Below are 22,672 nucleotides of genomic sequence, written 5' to 3' on the forward strand. Positions count from 1 at the left end.
TCAATTAACCTTTGACATGGGGTCAACGTTGTCTCATCTCTTTACCTTTCAAAATGATGAACTTTGCCGTAAATTTACTGGGATCTTAAACGGTTCGAATTTGGGGATGATGAAGTTCGCGTGACACGTTGACCAATACCGTGTTTACAAGTAGAGGCTGCCTTTCATGCACTGCTTCTTCTTCTCACAAAGACTTCTGCATAAAGTTTGCAATCATTCTTCTTCTTTGCAACGGCAAGCGCAAGCAGCTGCTGACGGTAAGAATTATTATGCACGCAGGTGATAATCTGATATTGATTGTTGTATCATCAATCATTCATTCATTGGCTTTTTGCATTTTTTTTGTCATTGACATCATTGACATTGACCATGTTGACATTCATCATTCATGTTCATGACATTTATATAATTTCAATGATTTTATATGATCCAGGCATTTAATTATCATTGTAAGAATGGATCCTTTTTCAAAAGTTCCACTCTATTCTCATAATTCTGTCGGTCGGACATCCGGGCATGAACCGGCTTGACAATAGCGATAAGTTGTTTTCACGCCAATGGAGACTGCCTTACTAGCCTGTATCACGTCAGCGAAAGAACGTCTGTAGTACATACCTGTTTTTAATGACGTTGCAACAATGTTTCTATTGTCAGCAATAACACCTTGCATTCATACTTTTGAGTTTGTATGGAGCACGTTCGTACACATTATATATAAATTATAAGTGAAATCAGAATATCCTGAAAGGAATTTAGGTAACGAATTGAACGACACTCAGACCTCGAGCAGCTAATGTTTTCATGTAAACATGGCGAATGAATGACGTCATTACACATTTTTAGCCTACGTTTCGTATCCTACTATCGGATCGTTGAAACAAGAAATCCTCATTTAGGGATATTCATAAAATTTTGAAGTTAAATATTTTTAGCTGAAAGTTCTTTCATTTGAAAGAGAAATTGCCCACAATTTTGTGTGTGAAATTGTGACAGCAGGCTTATGTACAATGCACACTACTGTATGTGACCCCAGATGACCTCCTATTCTTTACTGTAAGAAAGCTGTTTTGGATGGTCTTGATTTACACACAAATTGCTTTTGAGTGTCGACTTGGTTAGACTTCTCCGTAGTCCACTTGCCCATTTTGCATACTCTGGCCATTACATTTAAGCATAAAACTCGGATTTATATTGATTTGTGTGTAACTGATAGATTTTCACATCTGTATCTGATCTTTTCCTCTGTTTGTTAGCTTTCCAAGTGGACTACTGACTTTGCCATGCGGTTAAGATTTTTAACTTATTTCCTAATTCGCAAGCTCAATCGGAAATAAATCATTTCCAATTGCGCCTACTTCTCTAGGATCTATCAACCTGCAAAACAAACACACAATGATACAGTTTATCTTACCAGGGGAATATTGTTCGTCAGTCCGCCGAACTACGGACGGACATCGAGGCGGTCAGACCCGCCTATAACAGGTGTAACCAGAAGAAGCTAGAAGACCTACTGATAGGTCTGCGATTCATAAAGAATAGTATAACAAGACCTATATGCTAGGTCCAATTATCCTTCACTATGCTCTGCTCAAGAAATCGTTTCTTCATTGAAGGCCTAATATAGGTATAGCCTTAAACCATATAACGCCTGTCAACATAGATAATATTTCTATGCAGAAAGCAGAAAACATTTACGTCACATGTGTTTATTATAACATAAACTTAAACATTGTTAAACAAATCAATCTATGCCATGCGAATAAGAATAACAATTCTTTAGCCCTAAGGAACCAAAGTCCTAACAATCAGAGGATTGAATTATCTGAATTCTGAGCATCAAACATCTCCCATCTAAAATTACTGGACGGACTGTGACACGGATCAGACACAACCCAAGCTATCACAATTATCATCAAGCATGTCCCATAGGGCCTAGGCCATGCGCCATTGTACATATTGCACACAATCCAAAAAGAGATAACTGAACACAAGTTTTAATAAGCCTACGGAAAATTAGACGTCCGTAGTCCTCGGTGCTGGCAACAATCAATGCCTTGATCACACCACGCTGTACACAATTCAAGCGTGCCGCTGAATTGACCATTACGTAATCCTCGATCCGCAGGCCTCCAAAGGAAATGTATATTATTTCCTAATTCGCAAGCTCAATCGGAAATAAATCATTTCCAATTGCGCCTACTTCTCTAGGATCTATCAACCTGCAAAACAAACACACAATGATACAGTTTATCTTACCAGGGGAATATTGTTCGTCCGCCGCGAACTACCCCTTATCAAGATATAAAGGACGGGCGGGCAAACGGTCCACACTGAATAATAGCTATGCTGAGCTCAAACTCAAACTAATCTGGAATAATTTATTCCGAGCTACAAAGCCCCTCGATGAATGTGATACTCCTATAGGCCTATATATGGACATTATGCTACTAGTTCTTATTTCCCCGCTCGCCCCAGCCCTCAAACATTGTCAAAACAAAAACAAATCACATTTCCCCTAGTCCTGATCCCAGGACCTCGGGCCCCCTCGGCCCTGAATCGCCAAATAAATTGCCACCTCAGTACTGAGACTGTAAAAACCAATGCTCTTTTGGCTAAAATAAAAGATGCCTATATATATATTAACTATATACATGAAAATCACCAGCGTTTAGCATGTTTAGTGTAAGCACAGATCTGTGGTGTAAGCATCCAACATATTTATAACATACAACATTGCACTAATGTACAGAGCTTGGACCAATAAAGTCACTTTGACTCTCTGTAAAAATATGTAAATATCTCGTCTAATCAAAGACCCTATGGTCTCATTTAATAAGAACCACTAACGAAGAAACTCAAACGCTTCTGCCAAACTGACAATTTCAACAGGTTCATGAACTCCGAACGCCGCAGATACTTGTGTAACAGCAGAAGGTCTATAACTCAGTACAAGAAGCTATTGCAGCTTTATTACTGCCTTGAGTGTAGTCACAAAGGCAGATGCAACGTCTGATGAATTTTGGCGCATCTCACAAATTTACTTACTAAAATAGTTACTGGTGAAACATGAACACATATATGCCTAATATGAAGAGCAGAACCGCAACTAAATATGTGGATATTCAGATCCAAGTGCTTCTATGAATAAAATAAATTCTTCTGACATTTTACTTTCACAAAACACTGCCCTTGTCACATACGATATCCTTAAGATATATATAGAAAAATACCTGTAGACCTATATAGTGAGCGTAAATCTAGCTCAGTCGTGCATACTACTACATGTACTATAACTATGCATAAGCAAACAAAATGGACATCCATGAATAATATAATGAGAATACTCTCGAAATGCTCACATCTGTCTTCAGGAATAATCCAATTACTGAACCTTGAAAAACAAACCAAAACACCGTACCTATAATGTATTCTTTAAGGAATACGTTAACATCTACTCGGCTAGGAATACCTCGTGAACATGGAGAACGCCTATATAGAAATCTCAAAAAAACCAACTTGGTGAAGCTGTACATATCATAAACGTCAAAAAACATGAACAGACTCGAATATCCATCTCCAATACCTCACTTAACCCATGCACGAAACTTACGAATTTCTACCTTCCATGATCTAGTCATGATCTTTGATAATAATAAGCAGAAACCCAGCATGTCTTCGAAGACACACATATTCACTGCTAACAATACATCATGCATGTATATATCCTAATCATGAAGGTAATGCTGTGGAAATGCGTATCCATATCCCAAATCCATGCTGCTGGTAATACAGTATAATCCATTTCATCCGTTTACCCCTACAAGTGATGCACTTCCAAAATCTTTCATGACGACACAATGATGGTATAGAACACATTGCTATAAATGCTTAGCTTGCTCATCTCCGGGGCTCGTCTATTATGATCATGATGAGGTGTACCCAAGACTACCCGCTACGGAGTAAAGTTCATTAACAGTCACCCAAATATCGAGATATTAGCCCTAGTTTAACCGGCTGAGGGACAAATTGATTTAGTCTATGGTCTATTAGAACCTACATTTACTATTGTCACATTCTTCCAAGTCCACGATCCATGTCATGTAAATACTCTTGCATTGCCACGTCCATGGAAAAGCTCCAACAGAGATCTTTCATATCCATGAGACTGTCCTTTATCAATGGAAAGCTCCAGTATAAATCTGAAGGAATGCTTCCTTCTATACTCTATCATCCATTCTGCTCATTCCGAATGGCCTCATCCATTATGCACACAAAAACCAAACCAACCGTAACTTTAATGGGAATGATCAAATTCCATTAAACACATCCTCTGTGTGTATGAACCCAGATATGCCTATACCTCCTTTGCACCATACACCTCAATAGGAAATTCCATACACATCGATGATACTGCTCCTAAATAGGCCTAGACACATCCATATGGGAATGCTCCTATAAAATAATGTTATGTTATACGCAACCTTTGGGACCTTGCTCCCATACACATCTACAGAGAGGATCCATGAGAATACTCCCATCCTCATCCGTGGGAAAAACTCCCATACAAACCCATGTGATGCTCCCATATATGCACCCATGGGATGCTCCCATCCACGAGATACTCGATCCCATACACATTCATCCCAATGCTCCAATACACATTCATGGAAAAACTCCCGACGCATTATGTAAATGCTCCCATGCACGTTCATGGGAATGCTCCCATACAATGTACTCGTTCATTGTAATGCTCTCCCATAGACTCTCCCATGAGAATGCTCCTATGTATACCCAATTCATGGGAATGCTCCTATAGACATTCATGGAATGTTCCCAGACACATTCATGTGAATTCTCCCATACACTTAAAATTCAAAAGCTCCCATATACATTTTATAGAAATGCTTACATACACTCTGCGTGATGTTCCAGATAGAGCTTATCATATGCCAAACCGAGACACCGCACATTCATGATAAACATAAATTGCTCCCAAACTCATTCAAGGGAATGCTCCCATGCACAATCATGTGAATGTTCCCATACACGTCCATGGAATGCTCCCATACACCTTCATGGGAATGCTCCCATATACATTCATGTACGTTCATGGGAAATCTCCCATATATAATCATGCGTTTGCTACCAAGCATGCACATCCTCACATACATTCCGTGAGAAATCTCCAATACGTCCCTGGGAAGCTGCCTTTACCCACAGTAAGTACTTTACTCATCCACGGGAATGCTCCCAAGATCAGAAAGCTCTAGCCTCTGCAAACCTCAGAAATTATGCGAATCTACATTTTCCTGTAGGAATACTCCCATGGTAATACAAATCCATATATTCATATTGCCCACATAACAAACATATTCATGCCAAGCTCATTAATTTCTTATTTACTCGAAATTTTTAAGACCACGTTAGTGGTAAGGCGACAATGCTCACGCCCATGGAAAAGCTCCTATATGCCTGAGAGGAATGATCTCATAAAGGCCAATATGGAATTCCTCCTAAATAGCCTAACAACACTGGTAAAAGCAAAAACCGAAAATGACGAAACTGTTGAAAAACATCCTGAAGCATATAGGCTTAATAAGTACCTACATTCTTATGCGACATTACCATAAGCATAATCAGAATGAATTTGCATTCTACTTCTATACAAAAGCTTCAAATTAACGTTCTTATATTAAAGTGCCGCTTTGAGGCCCAAGGCCAACGAAAGGCCAAACTGAACACAGCCATGCAAGCTGACATGATAAAGCAGCGTTCCCTGACATGTGCAGCGTTCTGAATAACGGCCCTTCTTGATCTCAATCTCGCAATCCATCGAGCTTCAAACTGGTATGAAACTAATCAATCGTAAGCCAGGTGTTATTCTGGATCAAATTTAATTTAAAAATTTTTGAATAAATTAATACATGCGAAAATGAATACTTGCGCGAGAAAAATATATCGGTGCGTTTCCAACGGCAAAATTAATCATGTAACGTACTAAAAGTATGACAAAAGCTTGCAAGAAATCGAGATGTCAATACCATTAAACCAATCTACAATCTCTAATATGACTACTACTCTATCGCAGTCGAGATTGAAACCTATGTATGATCATGATAAAAGGGGTAACGTGAACAACCTCTCTGCCTGACAGCACAACCGCATTTATGTCATAATATGATATAACAATTATTAGAAGATACCGTATAACAAGAATTTATTAAAACGCACACAGGTATTATCTATGGTTTTATACTTTATCCATATTGATTTGGAGACCTCGTCAAGCGAGTCGCGTACAATTAGAACCCCGGGTTAGAACCCCCAAAATCAAATGAAAGCAAAACCATATTAAGTACCCGCATCGATCACACGATATGATAATGATGCCTATTTATATATCTGATCAATCAATATACAATCACAATGCGTTCACTATAAGCAGTCTTGCACCCAGACTAAATGTAGCCCATCGTAAAAATAACGACAGAAAATCCGGCTGTGACGGAGACCACATAAAACCGTTCATGCCAGAAATTGGCGACCCAGGGATGGCGACAATTACTATACTGATAATAGACATGGTGTATAACCACCATTTATGTTTGATACCATCCTAAATGTTGATACCAACTCCTAAGCAATTCACATCCAATGTACTGGCCATGAGTCATTTCAGTAAGGCCTATCCGTAGTCCCATATGCCTCCAAGGCCTATGAATTTTGAGGAATAAATCACCTACCTCCTTACATCTGTTACTTCTTGTCAATCAAAAACATCTTACCAGGTCTCACAAGCAACCGCCATACATACCATAGGTACTTTTCAAACCCGATTCCAACTTGGCCTACAACAAGCTTGATAGTAATATTTTTACTAAGCTCATATCTGTTTTATCTGAACTAAATACGCCATCCTTATACAATTTGACCAAAAGGTGTACACAAAGTACAGCGCTGGAAATTAGACGTCCGTAGTCCTCGGTGCTGGCAACAATCAATGCCTTGATCACACCACGCTGTACACAATTCAAGCGTACCGCTGAATTGACCATTACGTAATCCTCGATCCGCAGGCCTCCAAAGGAAATGTATAATGGGACTCTATGGAGAGTGGCCTAACTAAAATTGGCTATGATGTAATGCATCGTTAAATGGATCTGCCTTGTGATTGGTCGCCCATATCTCGCTATTGTTTAAATCTTCGGGCCCGCGCCATTACCATTAAAGGGGCATTTCGTGATCCACAGCCTCATCCCCCCACTTTTCCCAAAAAAAGTTGAGATTTTTACACCACTGGATACCTCTGGCTACATAATGTTTATGTACCAAATATTTCTTGCAGATTAATTAGTTTAGCAAAAATATCGCCAAATTTGAATTTCGTTCTGGTGCACCAGAACGAAATTACAACACATTGTCTATGGAGCAGTGTAATACACATAATCATGCATAACTCGCATAAGCATAAAATCGGAATCAACTGAAATTTTGGAAATAAGCTTTTTTCGTGGATATCTACTGAAAAATGTCATAAAAAGAGGATGCTAGGATCATGAAATCCTCCTTTAACTACACCATACACAACTATCTGTGGTATTTTGGGCGCTTTTGTGTTGACGCCGAAAGTTAATCTCTCATCAAACATCTAGCGCGTCTTGTACTATACCATGCTTAGTACTTGTGGTTAATGGACTGATAAACAAGTATGCTTGACTGTGTGTTTTAGAGAGCGAAGTCCGGGGTAAAGTTCTGCTTAAAATTCAAAGTCCATAGTCGGATTTTCGGGGTTCGCTATCAATAAACTGGTATTCAGAATTGTTCAGTATTAAAGTGAGCCATTATAATTATGCAAGATAATGTTGCATTCAGTTACTTTTATTGTCACTAATTATCTGTTATTTTTAACTCTTTATGACCATTTTACTATTGAATACTTGCGGTCAGCCCAGTTAAACATGAAATGCATAAACGTAGACACCCCTAGCACTACCTTTACCGCCTGTCTACATCATGATTGTGTGCAGGGTTGTAGCTAGCCCAAGTTGAGTGCCGGGTAATTTTACTGCATAAGCTTTCTCGCAGATTCGGCAGTGTTACAGATATCATCCCATGTATTTTCCAGTTGTCAACAACAGATAAGTGACTGATTATCATTGAAGACTGAGTTCAGCAGTCTAGGTAAATTCATGTATTAATCTTTTAATCTTAAAAATACTTTTTTTTTCTGTTTCAGAAATAAGCATGGATTTGAGAGGCAGTATTTTGTTCTTTGTGTGTGCTGTTTGTGTCTTCCTTGAGATTCGAGCTGAAAAAGGTGATAAAGGAGAGAAGAAGTTGCAGATAGGCATCAAGAAAAGGGTAGAAGATTGTAAGCAGAGGTCTAAAAATGGAGACAGTCTACATATGCACTATACGGTAAGATGCTATCATGTATGCTAAGTAATTTGAGTACTTTTAAGGGCTGGGGTATGAACGTTTGGACAGTATTTATTTTGGGACATCAGAGCACATCAGACATATCGAATTGCATTCAGAATACGAAGAATGTCATTCTGATATCAAATAATTTTGATTTTTGAAATTCGCAATTTAATACACATTTTATGGCAAATCATTAAAATTGATATTTTTGATATTTAACAGTACTTGAAGTAAACTTTATAAATCTGATGATTTATACTTAAAGTGTATGTAGGTGGGATGAAAAGCCGACGATCAATTGAAAAATTTGACCTTTCGTATTGCAGATATGGATTTTTTTAAAAAAAAAAAAAAAAAAAATTAGGTCCTTTTGTGAAAAAAATCCATATCTCCAATATGAAAGGTCAAAATTTTCAATTGACCGTCGGCTTTTCCTCCCTGCTACATACACTTTAAGATTATATCATTACATTTACATAATTTACTTCGAGGACTGTTATATATCAAAAATTTGAAAAATATCAAATTTTTATAATTTGTCATAAAATTTGTATTATATTGTGATTTTCAAAAAATGAAAATTATCTGATATCAGAAAGACATGCTTCGTATTCAGAATGCAATTCGATAGGTCCGAGGTGCTCTCATGTCCCATAAAAAATACTGTCGAAACGCAATAAACGCTCATTTTAGATCCCTTAAAGGGATCAATTTTAAGGGGGTACTACACCCTGCCCAATTTTGTGCCTATTTATGCATTTTTCTCAAAAATTATAGCGCATTGGTGACAAGTAAGATATGTATATTATAGGGGCAAGGACTACAACTACTGCACTGGAAATTTTATTTTAGCACAGACAACAGTTGTGGAGTTACAGTCAAAAATGAGGAAAACCAATATTTGATCAATAAATCAATAACTACTTGCCTTGAGTTGCTGAATTTTCAGTGCAGTAGTTGTAGTCTTTGCCCTATAATATACATATCTTACCTGTCACCAATGCGCTATAATTTTTGAGCAAAATGCAAAAATAGGCACAAAATTGGCCAGGTGTGTAGAACCCCCTTAAGCAATTGAGATATTTTGACACACAAGATAAAACATGCAAACATTCGTGACATTGAATTGTTTTAATCTGGACTTTTCCAAGCCTCAATCATTTCAAGTCAACTTGTTAAGGCCACTGAGCTGGAACAAGCAGAGCACTAAGGAGGCTACCATTATGACAATTCTTAAAACAGTGTTCTGATTAGTGGCAAAGTTCTTAGGCAACAAGGCCAAAGTTGGCCAGAGTAAAGGTTATCATGAATTATTTTATTTTGAACTCTACATGTATACATGATAAAATGTGACATTGAAAGTTTTTAATGAACAGATGGTCAAAAAAAGTTATTTTTGAAATCATGATTCAATAAAAGTATTAAATCACAGATTACTGTTAGGAAGGTTCAACATGGTGCACCATTCATCAGTGATCAAGTTGCTCTACCCAAACAAAAACAAAATTACTGGAGAAGTGACTATTTTAAGAAGCCTAATAGTTTACACTATATGTAATTTCAGGGTACATTAGAGGATGGTACAGAATTTGATAGCAGCATTCCAAGAGGAGATCCATTTGTGTTTACACTAGGCTCTGGACAGGTGATCAAAGGCTGGGACCAAGGACTACTCAAGTAAGTATAGTCTAGGTTTAGGTTGATAGGCTGACCTCATATGTTTACACTAGGATCTGGACAGGTGATCAAAGGCTGGGACCAAGGACTACTCAAGTAAGTATAGTCTATGTTTAGGTTGATAGGCTGACCTCATATGTTTACACTAGGATCTGGACAGGTGATCAAAGGCTGGGACCAAGGACTACTCAAGTAAGTATAGTCTAGGTTTAGGTTGATAGGCTGACCTCATATGTTTACACTAGGATCTGGACAGGTGATCAAAGGCTGGGACCAAGGACTACTCAAGTAAGTATAGTCTAGGTTTAGGTTGATAGGCTGACCTCATATGTTTACACTAGGATCTGGACAGGTGATCAAAGGCTGGGACCAAGGACTACTCAAGTAAGTATAGTCTATGTTTAGGTTGATAGGCTGACCTCATATGTTTACACTAGGATCTGGACAGGTGATCAAAGGCTGGGACCAAGGACTACTCAAGTAAGTATAGTCTATGTTTAGGTTGATAGGCTGACCTCATATGTTTACACTAGGATCTGGACAGGTGATCAAAGGCTGGGACCAAGGACTACTCAAGTAAGTATAGTCTATGTTTAGGTTGATAGGCTGACCTCATATGTTTACACTAGGATCTGGACAGGTGATCAAAGGCTGGGACCAAGGACTACTCAAGTAAGTATAGTCTATGTTTAGGTTGATAGGCTGACCTCATATGTTTACACTAGGATCTGGACAGGTGATCAAAGGCTGGGACCAAGGACTACTCAAGTAAGTATAGTCTATGTTTAGGTTGATAGGCTGACCTCATATGTTTACACTAGGATCTGGACAGGTGATCAAAGGCTGGGACCAAGGACTACTCAAGTAAGTATAGTCTAGGTTTAGGTTGATAGGCTGACCTCATGTGTTTACACTAGGATCTGGACAGGTGATCAAAGGCTGGGACCAAGGACTACTCAAGTAAGTATAGTCTATGTTTAGGTTGATAGGCTGACCTCATATGTTTACACTAGGATCTGGACAGGTGATCAAAGGCTGGGACCAAGGACTACTCAAGTAAGTATAGTCTAGGTTTAGGTTGATAGGCTGACCTCATGTGTTTACACTAGGCTCTGGACAAGTGATCCAAGGCTGGGACCAAGGACTACTCAAGTAAGTATAGTCTATGTTTAGGGTATTTGATAGGCTGACCTCATATGTTTACACTAGGCTCTGGACAGGTGATCCAAGGCTGGGACCAAGGACTACTCAAGTAAGTATAGTCTAAGTTTAGGGTATTTGATAGGCTGACCTCATATGTTTACACTAGGCTCTGAACAGGTGATCAAAGGCTGGGACCAAGGACTACTCAAGTAAGTATAGTCTAGGTTTAGGGTATTTGATAGACTGACCTCATGTGTTTACACTAGGCTCTGGACAAGTGATCAAAGGCTGGGACCAAGGACTACTCAAGTAAGTATAGTCTAGGTTTAGGGTATTTGATAGGCTGACCTCATGTGTTTACACTAGGCTCTGGACAAGTGATCAAAGGCTGGGACCAAGGACTACTCAAGTAAGTATAGTCTAGGTTTAGGGTATTTGATAGGCTGACCTCATATGTTTACACTAGGCTCTGGACAGGTGATCAAAGGCTGGGACCAAGGACTACTCAAGTAAGTATAGTCTAGGTTTAGGGTATTTGATAGGCTGACCTCATGTTTACACTAGGCTCTGGACAAGTGATCAAAGGCTGGGACCAAGGACTACTCAAATAAGTATAGTCTAGGTTTAGGGTATTTGATAGACTGACCTCATATGTTTACACTAGGGTCTAAACAAGTGATCAAAGGCTGGGACCAAGGACTACTCAAGTAAGTATAGTCTAGGTTTAGGGTATTTGATAGGCTGACCTCATATGTTTACACTAGGCTCTGGATAAGTGATCAAAGGCTGGGACCAAGGACTACTCAAGTAAGCATAGTCTAGGTTTAGGGTATTTGATAGGCTGACCTCATGTGTTTATACTAGGCTCTGGACAGGTGATCCAAGGCTGGGACCAAGGACTACTCAAGTAAGTATAGTCTAGGTTTAGGGTATTTGATAGGCTGACCTCATATGTTTACACTTGGCTCTAGACAGGTGATCAAAGGCTGGGACCAAGGACTACTCAAGTAAGTATAGTCTAGGTTTAGGGTATTTGATAGGCTGACCTCATGTGTTTATACTAGGCTCTAGACAGGTGATCCAAGGCTGGGACCAAGGACTACTCAAGTAAGTATAGTCTAGGTTTAGGGTATTTGATAGGCTGACCTCATGTGTTTACACTTGGCTCTAGACAGGTGATCCAAGGCTGGGACCAAGGACTACTCAAGTAAGTCCATAGTCTAGGTTTAGGGTATTTGATAGGCTGACCTCATGTGTTTACACTAGGCTCTGAACAGGTGATCAAAGGCTGGGACCAAGGACTACTCAAGTAAGTATAGTCTAGGTTTAGGGTATTTGATAGGCTGAGCTCATGTGTTTACACTAGGCTCTGGACAAGTGATCAAAGGCTGGGACCAAGGACTACTCAAGTAAGTATAGTCTAAGTTTAGGGTATTTGATAGGCTGACCTCATATGTTTACACTAGGCTCTGGACAGGTGATCCAAGGCTGGGACCAAGGACTACTCAAGTAAGTATAGTCTAGGTTTAGGGTATTTGATAGGCTGACCTCATATGTTTACACTAGGGTCTGAACAAGTGATCCAAGGCTGGGACCAAGGACTACTCAAGTAAGTATAGTCTATGTTTAGGGTATTTGATAGGCTGACCTCATATGTTTACACTAGGCTCTAGACAGGTGATCAAAGGCTGGGACCAAGGACTACTCAAGTAAGTATAGTCTAGGTTTAGGGTATTTGATAGGCTGACCTCATATGTTTACACTAGGCTCTGAACAGGTGATCAAAGGCTGGGACCAAGGACTACTCAAGTAAGTATAGTCTAGGTTCAGGGTATTTGATAGGCTGAGCTCATGTGTTTACACTAGGCTCTGGACAGGTGATCCAAGGCTGGGACCAAGGACTACTCAAGTAAGTATAGTCTAGGTTTAGGGTATTTGATAGGCTGACCTCATGTGTTTATACTAGGCTCTAGACAGGTGATCCAAGGCTGGGACCAAGGACTACTCAAGTAAGTATAGTCTAGGTTTAGGGTATTTGATAGGCTGACCTCATATGTTTACACTAGGGTCTGAACAAGTGATCCAAGGCTGGGACCAAGGACTACTCAAGTAAGTATAGTCTATGTTTAGGGTATTTGATAGGCTGACCTCATATGTTTACACTAGGCTCTAGACAGGTGATCAAAGGCTGGGACCAAGGACTACTCAAGTAAGTATAGTCTAGGTTTATGGTATTTGATAGGCTGACCTCATGTGTTTACACTAGGCTCTGGACAAGTGATCAAAGGCTGGGACCAAGGACTGCTCAAGTAAGTATAGTCTAGGTTTAGGGTATTTGATAGGCTGACCTCATGTGTTTACACTAGGCTCTGGACAAGTGATCAAAGGCTGGGACCAAGGACTGCTCAAGTAAGTATAGTCTAGGTTTAGGGTATTTGATAGGCTGACCTCATATGTTTACACTAGGCTCTGGACAGGTGATCAAAGGCTGGGACCAAGGACTGCTCAAGTAAGTATAGTCTAGGTTTAGGGTATTTGATAGGCTGACCTCATATGTTTACACTAGGCTCTAGACAGGTGATCAAAGGCTGGGACCAAGGACTACTCAAGTAAGTATAGTCTAGGTTTAGGGTATTTGATAGGCTGACCTCATGTGTTTACACTAGGCTCTGGACAAGTGATCAAAGGCTGGGACCAAGGACTGCTCAAGTAAGTATAGTCTAGGTTTAGGGTATTTGATAGGCTGACCTCATATGTTTACACTAGGCTCTGGACAGGTGATCAAAGGCTGGGACCAAGGACTACTCAAGTAAGTATAGTCTAGGTTTAGGGTATTTGATAGGCTGACCTCATATGTTTACACTAGGGTCTGAACAAGTGATCAAAGGCTGGGACCAAGGACTACTCAAGTAAGTATAGTCTAGGTTTAGGGTATTTGATAGGCTGACCTCATGTGTTTACACTAGGCTCTGGACAAGTGATCAAAGGCTGGGACCAAGGACTACTCAAGTAAGTATAGTCTAGGTTTAGGGTATTTGATAGGCTGACCTCATGTGTTTACACTAGGCTCTGGACAGGTGATCAAAGGCTGGGACCAAGGACTACTCAAGTAAGTATAGTCTATGTTTAGGTTGATAGGCTGACCTCATATGTTTACACTAGGCTCTGGACAAGTGATCCAAGGCTGGGACCAAGGACTACTCAAGTAAGTATAGTCTAGGTTTAGGGTTGATAGGCTGACCTCATATGTTTACACTAGGCTCTGGACAAGTGATCCAAGGCTGGGACCAAGGACTACTCAAGTAAGTATAGTCTATGTTTAGGTTGATAGGCTGACCTCATATGTTTACACTAGGGTCTGGACAGGTGATCCAAGGCTGGGACCAAGGACTACTCAAGTAAGTATAGTCTAGGTTTAGGGTATTTGATAGGCTGACCTCATATGTTTACACTAGGGTCTGGACAGGTGATCCAAGGCTGGGACCAAGGACTACTCAAGTAAGTATAGTCTAGGTTTAGGGTATTTGATAGGCTGACCTCATATGTTTACACTAGGGTCTAGACAGGTGATCCAAGGCTGGGACCAAGGACTACTCAAGTAAGTATAGTCTAGGTTTAGGGTATTTGATAGGCTGACCTCATATGTTTACACTAGGCTCTGGACAGGTGATCCAAGGCTGGGACCAAGGACTACTCAAGTAAGTATAGTCTAGGTTTAGGGTATTTGATAGGCTGACCTCATATGTTTACACTAGGATCTGGACAGGTGATCCAAGGCTGGGACCAAGGACTACTCAAGTAAGTATGGTCTATGTTTAGGTTGATAGGCTGACCTCATATGTTTACACTAGGCTCTGGACAGGTGATCCAAGGCTGGGACCAAGAACTACTCAAGTAAGTATAGTCTATGTTTAGGGTATTTGATAGGCTGACCTCATATGTTTACACTAGGCTCTAGACAGGTGATCCAAGGCTGGGACCAAGGACTACTCAAGTAAGTATAGTCTATGTTTAGGGTATTTGATAGGCTGAGCTCATATGTTTACACTAGGCTCTGGACAGGTGATCCAAGGCTGGGACCAAGGACTACTCAAGTAAGTATAGTCTATGTTTAGGGTATTTGATAGGCTGACCTCATATGTTTACACTAGGCTCTAGACAGGTGATCCAAGGCTGGGACCAAGGACTACTCAAGTAAGTATAGTCTAGGTTTAGGTTATTTGATAGGCTGACCTCATATGTTTACACTAGGCTCTAGACAGGTGATCCAAGGCTGGGACCAAGGACTACTCAAGTAAGTATAGTCTAGGTTTAGGGTATTTGATAGGCTGAGCTCATATGTTTACACTAGGCTCTAGACAGGTGATCCAAGGCTGGGACCAAGGACTACTCAAGTAAGTATAGTCTATGTTTAGGGTATTTGATAGGCTGACCTCATATGTTTACACTAGGCTCTGGACAGGTGATCAAAGGCTGGGACCAAGGACTACTCAAGTAAGTATAGTCTATGTTTAGGGTATTTGATAGGCTGACCTCATATGTTTACACTAGGCTCTAGACAGGTGATCCAAGGCTGGGACCAAGGACTACTCAAGTAAGTATAGTCTAGGTTTAGGTTATTTGATAGGCTGACCTCATATGTTTACACTAGGCTCTGGACAGGTGATCAAAGGCTGGGACCAAGGACTACTCAAGTAAGTATAGTCTATGTTTAGGGTATTTGATAGGCTGACCTCATATGTTTACACTAGGATCTGGACAAGTGATCAAAGGCTGGGACCAAGGACTGCTCAAGTAAGTATAGTCTATGTTTAGGTTGATAGGCTGACCTCATATGTTTACACTAGGCTCTAGACAGGTGATCAAAGGCTGGGACCAAGGACTACTCAAGTAAGTATAGTCTAGGTTTAGGGTATTTGATAGGCTGAGCTCATATGTTTACACTCTAGGCTCTAGACAGGTGATCCAAGGCTGGGACCAAGGACTACTCAAGTAAGTATAGTCTATGTTTAGGGTATTTGATAGGCTGACCTCATATGTTTACACTAGGCTCTGGACAGGTGATCAAAGGCTGGGACCAAGGACTACTCAAGTAAGTATAGTCTATGTTTAGGGTATTTGATAGGCTGACCTCATATGTTTACACTAGGCTCTAGACAGGTGATCCAAGGCTGGGACCAAGGACTACTCAAGTAAGTATAGTCTAGGTTTAGGTTATTTGATAGGCTGACCTCATATGTTTACACTAGGCTCTGGACAGGTGATCCAAGGCTGGGACCAAGGACTACTCAAGTAAGTATAGTCTATGTTTAGGGTATTTGATAGGCTGACCTCATATGTTTACACTAGGATCTGGACAAGTGATCAAAGGCTGGGACCAAGGACTGCTCAAGTAAGTATAGTCTATGTTTAGGTTGATAGGCTGACCTCATATGTTTACACTAGGCTCTGGACAGGTGATCAAAGGCTGGGACCAAGGACTGCTCAAGTAAGTATAGTCTAGGTTTAGGTTATTTGATAGGCTGACCTCATATGTTTACACTAGGATCTGGACAAGTGATCAAAGGCTGGGACCAAGGACTACTCAAGTAAGTCCATAGTCTAGGTTTAGGGTATTTGATAGGCTGACCTCATGTGTTTACACTAAGCTCTAGACAAGTGATCAAAGGCTGGGACCAAGGACTACTCAAGTAAGTATAGTCTAGGTTTAGGGTATTTGATAGGCTGACCTCATATGTTTACACTAGGCTCTGGACAAGTGATCAAAGGCTGGGACCAAGGACTGCTCAAGTAAGTATAGTCTAGGTTTAGGGTATTTGATAGGCTGACCTCATATGTTTACACTAGGGTCTAGACAGGTGATCAAAGGCTGGGACCAAGGACTACTCAAGTAAGTATAGTCTAGGTTTAGGGTATTTGATAGGCTGACCTCATATGTTTACACTAGGGTCTAGACAACAGGTGATCAAAGGCTGGGACCAAGGACTACTCAAGTAAGTATAGTCTAGGTTTAGGGTATTTGATAGGCTGACCTCATATGTTTACACTAGGGTCTAGACAGGTGATCAAAGGCTGGGACCAAGGACTACTCAAGTAAGTATAGTCTAGGTTTAGGGTATTTGATAGGCTGACCTCATATGTTTACACTAGGCTCTAGACAGGTGATCAAAGGCTGGGACCAAGGACTGCTCAAGTAAGTATAGTCTAGGTTTAGGTTATTTGATAGGCTGACCTCATATGTTTACACTAGGCTCTGGACAAGTGATCAAAGGCTGGGACCAAGGACCTCTCAAGTAAGTATAGTCTAGGTTTATGGTATTTGATAGGCTGACCTCATGTGTTTACACTAGGCTCTGGACAGGTGATCAAAGGCTGGGACCAAGGACCTCTCAAGTAAGTATTTGAAGACTGGGAACTTGGAGGAGTTGACAAGTATTTTACACCAGGGGTCGCTACTGTTTTGGAAGTAGAATGCTAGAGTAAAGTGAAAACATTTAGGCCCACCCCAACTATCAATTTCTTGTGTGAACTGTGGAATGTCTATTTATTGAAATGTTATAAATATTTACATTGGTTCTTTCTTTACACGTTCTTCTCCTTTTTTCTTTTATTTGTTAAGTTTGTGTAATTGTATGTTGTAACTTAGGGCAGCGCTTCAGGCCTTTGGGCCTTTTCAGAATCTCCTCATTCAAATTTTGTGTCTTTTATATATATTTTGTATGTTGATTTGAATGAAAATAAAATGATGATGATGATGATGTAGTACAGTCTAGGTTTAGGGTATTTGATAGGCTGACCTCATGTGTTACTTTTGACACTACAGCTTTTTGAGCTTTCACCTGCTACAAAAATGTGCTTTTTGATATGGTAAAGGGAGGTGAGGCTGTCCATCTGTCCATACACCTTTAACATCCTGATATCAGATTGATATATAAAGGGAGGTGAGGCTGTCCATCTGTCCATACACCTTTAACCTCCTCATATCAGATTGATATATAAAACAAAAGGATTCCAACCTTTCATACAGAACATATATCCAAATTGACGCACTCAGCAGCTGGCATGTACATGAAGAATGTAAATAAACATTTAGGTCTGTGTTTAACAGAATGTTCTAAAGTTGTATATTATGCATGTGTTTATTTCAGCATGTGTGTTGGTGAGAAACGTAAGCTTGTGATTCCATCTCATCTTGGATATGGTGATAGAGGAGCAGGAGGCAAGATTCCAGGTATGACAGTAGATAATGTGCAATAAAATCATAGTCAAATATTTGAAGACGGGGAACTTGGAGGAGTTAACAAGTATTTTACACCAGGGGTCGCAACTGTTTTGGAAGTAGAATGCTAGAGTAAAGTGATTAATGAATGAGGGCTAAGGCTTCCCTAATGACCTGTGTAAGACTCAGGTGAAGGATGGGTCCCATACAGGGGAATGAGAGCTTAAGCTTTCCATTTTGCTTGAGCCTGGTCTCATCAGGACCAAAGCGAGTGTCCACCCAGACTGACCGGTTAAACAAACAAACTAAGGACCTGTGTAAGACCCAGGTGCAGGCTGGGTCCCATATAGGGGAATGAGAGCTAAGGCTTTCCTATGGACCTGTGTAAGACCCAAGTGCAGGCTGGGTCCCAGGGGTGAAAGTTATTTTTTATTACTTCTGTGGTCCGGGTACGTGCTGGTGAATTGCGATCGCATAGAAGTGACCAGGTAGCCTACTACGCACCACGATGACATAACCAGTGAGGCAAACTAGTTGTTGTCAAGTGCGTTGATCAGCCAATCAGCGTGATTGTTAAAATCTCTTGTGTGTACGCCTGTGTACGCTTGGCGCACAGCTCGAGGCACGAAAGTAATAAAAAATTAACTCTAGTTAATGGCGTAATGCATTGGTGCACTTTCTGGGGAGAGGTTGCTGAATTGTCTCACTTACCTGTTCCCAAAATGACTACCGGGAAAAAAAGAAAAGCAAAGTGGGCAAAAAAGTTTCAATTTATGATATTTTGGGCCGATATAAATGCAGGTGAAAAATGGATGTTTGCATGTTTCCTGAGACAGTCTGTATGCCACTGAAATTGTTGCCAACCCCTGTTGTACATTATACGGGCTGTAGCATACTGTTTCAACTGCACTCAACTTGAATTGTACAGATTATACCACTATTCAATGACTATTGATTTGATTTTGTCTTTTATTTGATTTGCAGGTGGTGCGACTTTGATTTTTGAAGTGGAATTACTGAAAATTGACAGGAAGAGGGAACTATGATGATATTATTTATGAATCAGTTCTGTCAACTAGTTTAACTTTGGATACATAATTTATGCAAAATGAACTGGTTTATTTATGCAGAATTTTTCAGATTTGGGAACAGTTTGAAATCCAGTGAATTACTCTTTGAATATAAGACCAAAACTATACTTTGATCAACATTAAATAGGCAAAAATTGTGATGCTTTGTACAACACCAAGATTAGACCCAACTATGGACATGCATTCATCTATCATACATGTACAGGTGCAATAACCCAATGTAAGACTTAACTCCATGAGTGCTATCTGCTGATTGGTTACAAAGAAGTCGAAATGGTTTATTGAGCTAATCAGAAACGTTAAATTTTAGAAGCCGTAATTGGTTACTGAAATGAAAATATTTTGAAATCGTCCAATAAGAAACACTGTCAGAAAGACAGTAGTGCTCAGGGGCTAATCAATGGGATTTGATATGATTTGAGAGTGAATAAAAAAGACTAGTTTGTATATGATGTCCTGTCAACCAGACCAAAAATAGTGTACTGTGCAAGTCAATAACCGATCATACTGTGCCTTTGACCTGACGTCAGATGCAAACTAGTCATTTTAATTTTGAATTAATCTTTAATTACATTGTGATGACAACTGCCTATTTGTACAGATCAAAGTATACCAAGTTAACCCAGAAGAGAGTGACTTGTAAACGCCTGTGGGTAAAAAGTTTCATTGCTTCCATTCATAACAGTTTGATATTAAATTATTTCAATCCTTTCAGAACTCAGACAAGATGTTTATTGTACTGACTATGTCAAAACATAAAACAACTAAAAATCAAAAACATCAACAACAAAAACCAAAAGTGACCTCTGACATGTATTGGCCCTACTGGACCACCACAAAGTTGTTTATAATTATAATGTTGTAGCCTTGTAGGCTCATACTAATATTTTATATGATTATTATTGCAGTGGTCTGTCTGTGATGGGCATACTGCACTATAATACAGATTTATGATTTTATACCACATTGGTGAATGATGGTCAGTAAAGAAATGAAAGATCTTCAAGTTGCAGCTCTTGGATTAACATAATTATTATCTTGGCATTGACAAGGGGATATCATGTATGACCACAAAGTCGCAGTGCTTGATCATGACCCTTCATACAGGAATCTTTGGTCACATATGATACCAACTGGTCAGTGACTAGTGCCCCTGGGTGAATTATTATAGTGTGGCATACTGCCAGTGTGGTGTCACAAATGTTATCAACCTGCAATTGAACCCAATATAAAAAAAAATTAGCATTTTATTTATTTTTAGAATGTTCAAAGGCTGTTGACTGATAGCTACAAATATGAAGCAGCATGTATATCTTGTAACAACCGCAATTGGCACAGTTGGAACAAATAATTATTTCTTAATTTTACTTGTTGAAACCAAATTTGATTTTACGCACAATTTCCTGTCCATCTCATGAGAGTTTTCTGATGAAGACGTCCTCCGTGAGATGGATGAAATATCAAATTGGTTTTGACAACCAAAATAAAGAAGCAGCCATTTGGTAACATTATATTTGTTTGAACCCAGAGAATGACCCTTATCATTTTGGGGTAACAAAACTTTGGGTATAGGGAAGTGAGAATTATTGAATTTGTACTTAAAACATTTCAACCATCCAGCCTTAGGAAACAAGCATTCAGACTAATGGGTTGCAATCTTAATGAAGACCTTCATAAACAATCTCCCGTGATCATGGTGTATTCTTGGATGTAATGCCGGTGTAATAAAAACTAACAACTATTCCAACTGATTTGTTGCTGTGTTCTTTATTATGGATTGTGTAGGTTGATAGGATGCAAATACAACAATTGAGAAATATTGATCAAATTTAAAAGTACAATAATTGAAATTAGATCAATTGAGTTTGTTTTAGGGGTTCCTATCCTATACATAAATAATTCGAAAATGTAGAAAGTATTGTTTCCTAAAATGATTTGTGACACCAAAAAGAATCCTACAATTCATGCAGAGACTGAAATAGAATAATACCAGGGGGAGTAGTATGATACAGTGATTAGGGTACTCACTTCGGGGGCATGAGGTCCTGGCTTCAATTCCTGGTGGTGGCAACTTCATGAGTAGTAACAAAAGACTTGAATCTTTAGTACAGGCGAAGAGTTAGTTCTTAATTTTAAATTTTATGTTATTATTAATAATAATGGATATGAAAAAGATTAGAAAAATCGCTCGCCCCGCATCAAACAGTTCAGAAAATCATTGATCAATACATCATTATCGTATCAGTGGGCTGCTGTAGGCCTAACATCGGGTTTTGTTAGGGCATGTTTTCCAAAACAATTGAAACAGTTAAAGGAGGATTTCGTGATCCTAGCATCCTCTTTTGATGACATTTTTCAGTAGATATCCACGAAAAAAGCTTATTCCCAAAATTTCAGTTGATTCCGATTTTGCGTTTGCAAGTTATTCTTGATTATGTGTATTACACTGCTCCATAGGCCACTGTTGTAATTTCGTTCTGGTATACCAGAACGAAACTCAAATTTGACGATATTTTTGCTTTATCTGCAAGAATTTTTTGGTAGCATGAACCATCTGAAAGTCAGAAGTAAATTATTTCGGAAATCATATTGAAGGCCTAGGCTTATTAAATATATATTTTTTATGTGCATGCAACATCCGAAAGTCGGAACGAAAACGATGTCGAAAATCATCTTGTAGACCTAGGCTTATTCTTTTGCACTAGAGCTAAATAGTTAACTAAATACCTTCAGACGACATTACATGTGTAACAATTAGATGGTTAATAAAAAAATATTAATGTGCATGAACCATCTGAAAGTCAGAAGAAAATTATTTCGGAAATCATCTATGTGCATGCATCATCGGAACGAAAATGATGTGGGAAATCATAGGCCTATTCTTTTGCACAGCTAAATAGTTTTAACTAAATACCTTCAGACGAGATAGCATGTGTAGCAGTTAGATGGTTGATAGAAATATTAATGTGCGTGAACCATTTGAAAGTCAGAAAAAAATTATTTCGGAAAGGCATCGCGTAGGCCTATTATTAAATGTCTTGGTTTTTTTTCTTCTTTTTTTTTAAAATTAATGTGCATTGTATCATCCGAAGTCGGAAGAAAACCATGTCGGAAACCA

At 39.4% G+C, this 22,672-nt stretch overlaps 1 protein-coding gene across 4 annotated transcripts; it reads left to right on the top strand.

The window, feature by feature from the left end:
* The first annotated feature begins 99 nt into the window (after positions 1-99).
* On the top strand, positions 100-21,301 carry LOC140152479 (peptidyl-prolyl cis-trans isomerase FKBP2-like). 4 transcript variants are annotated; one of them, XM_072174807.1, is made up of 6 exons: positions 100-257; positions 8,237-8,418; positions 9,989-10,058; positions 13,511-13,553; positions 18,393-18,475; positions 19,448-21,301. In XM_072174807.1, the coding sequence occupies exons 1-6, from the start codon at positions 167-169 to the stop codon at positions 19,507-19,509; spliced, it is 531 nt and encodes a 176-aa protein (XP_072030908.1). In that variant the 5' UTR covers positions 100-166; the 3' UTR covers positions 19,510-21,301. The 4 variants fall into 4 exon arrangements, with proteins under 4 accessions (XP_072030908.1, XP_072030910.1, XP_072030909.1 ...); XM_072174809.1 differs by lacking the exon at positions 13,511-13,553 and adding an exon at positions 13,911-13,953; XM_072174808.1 differs by lacking the exon at positions 13,511-13,553 and adding an exon at positions 16,992-17,034.
* Positions 21,302-22,672: the final 1,371 nt, after the last annotated feature.

The sequence above is a fragment of the Amphiura filiformis genome, chromosome 5 (genome assembly GCF_039555335.1).
Source record: "Amphiura filiformis chromosome 5, Afil_fr2py, whole genome shotgun sequence".
NCBI classification, from domain to species: Eukaryota; Metazoa; Echinodermata; class Ophiuroidea; order Amphilepidida; family Amphiuridae; genus Amphiura; species Amphiura filiformis.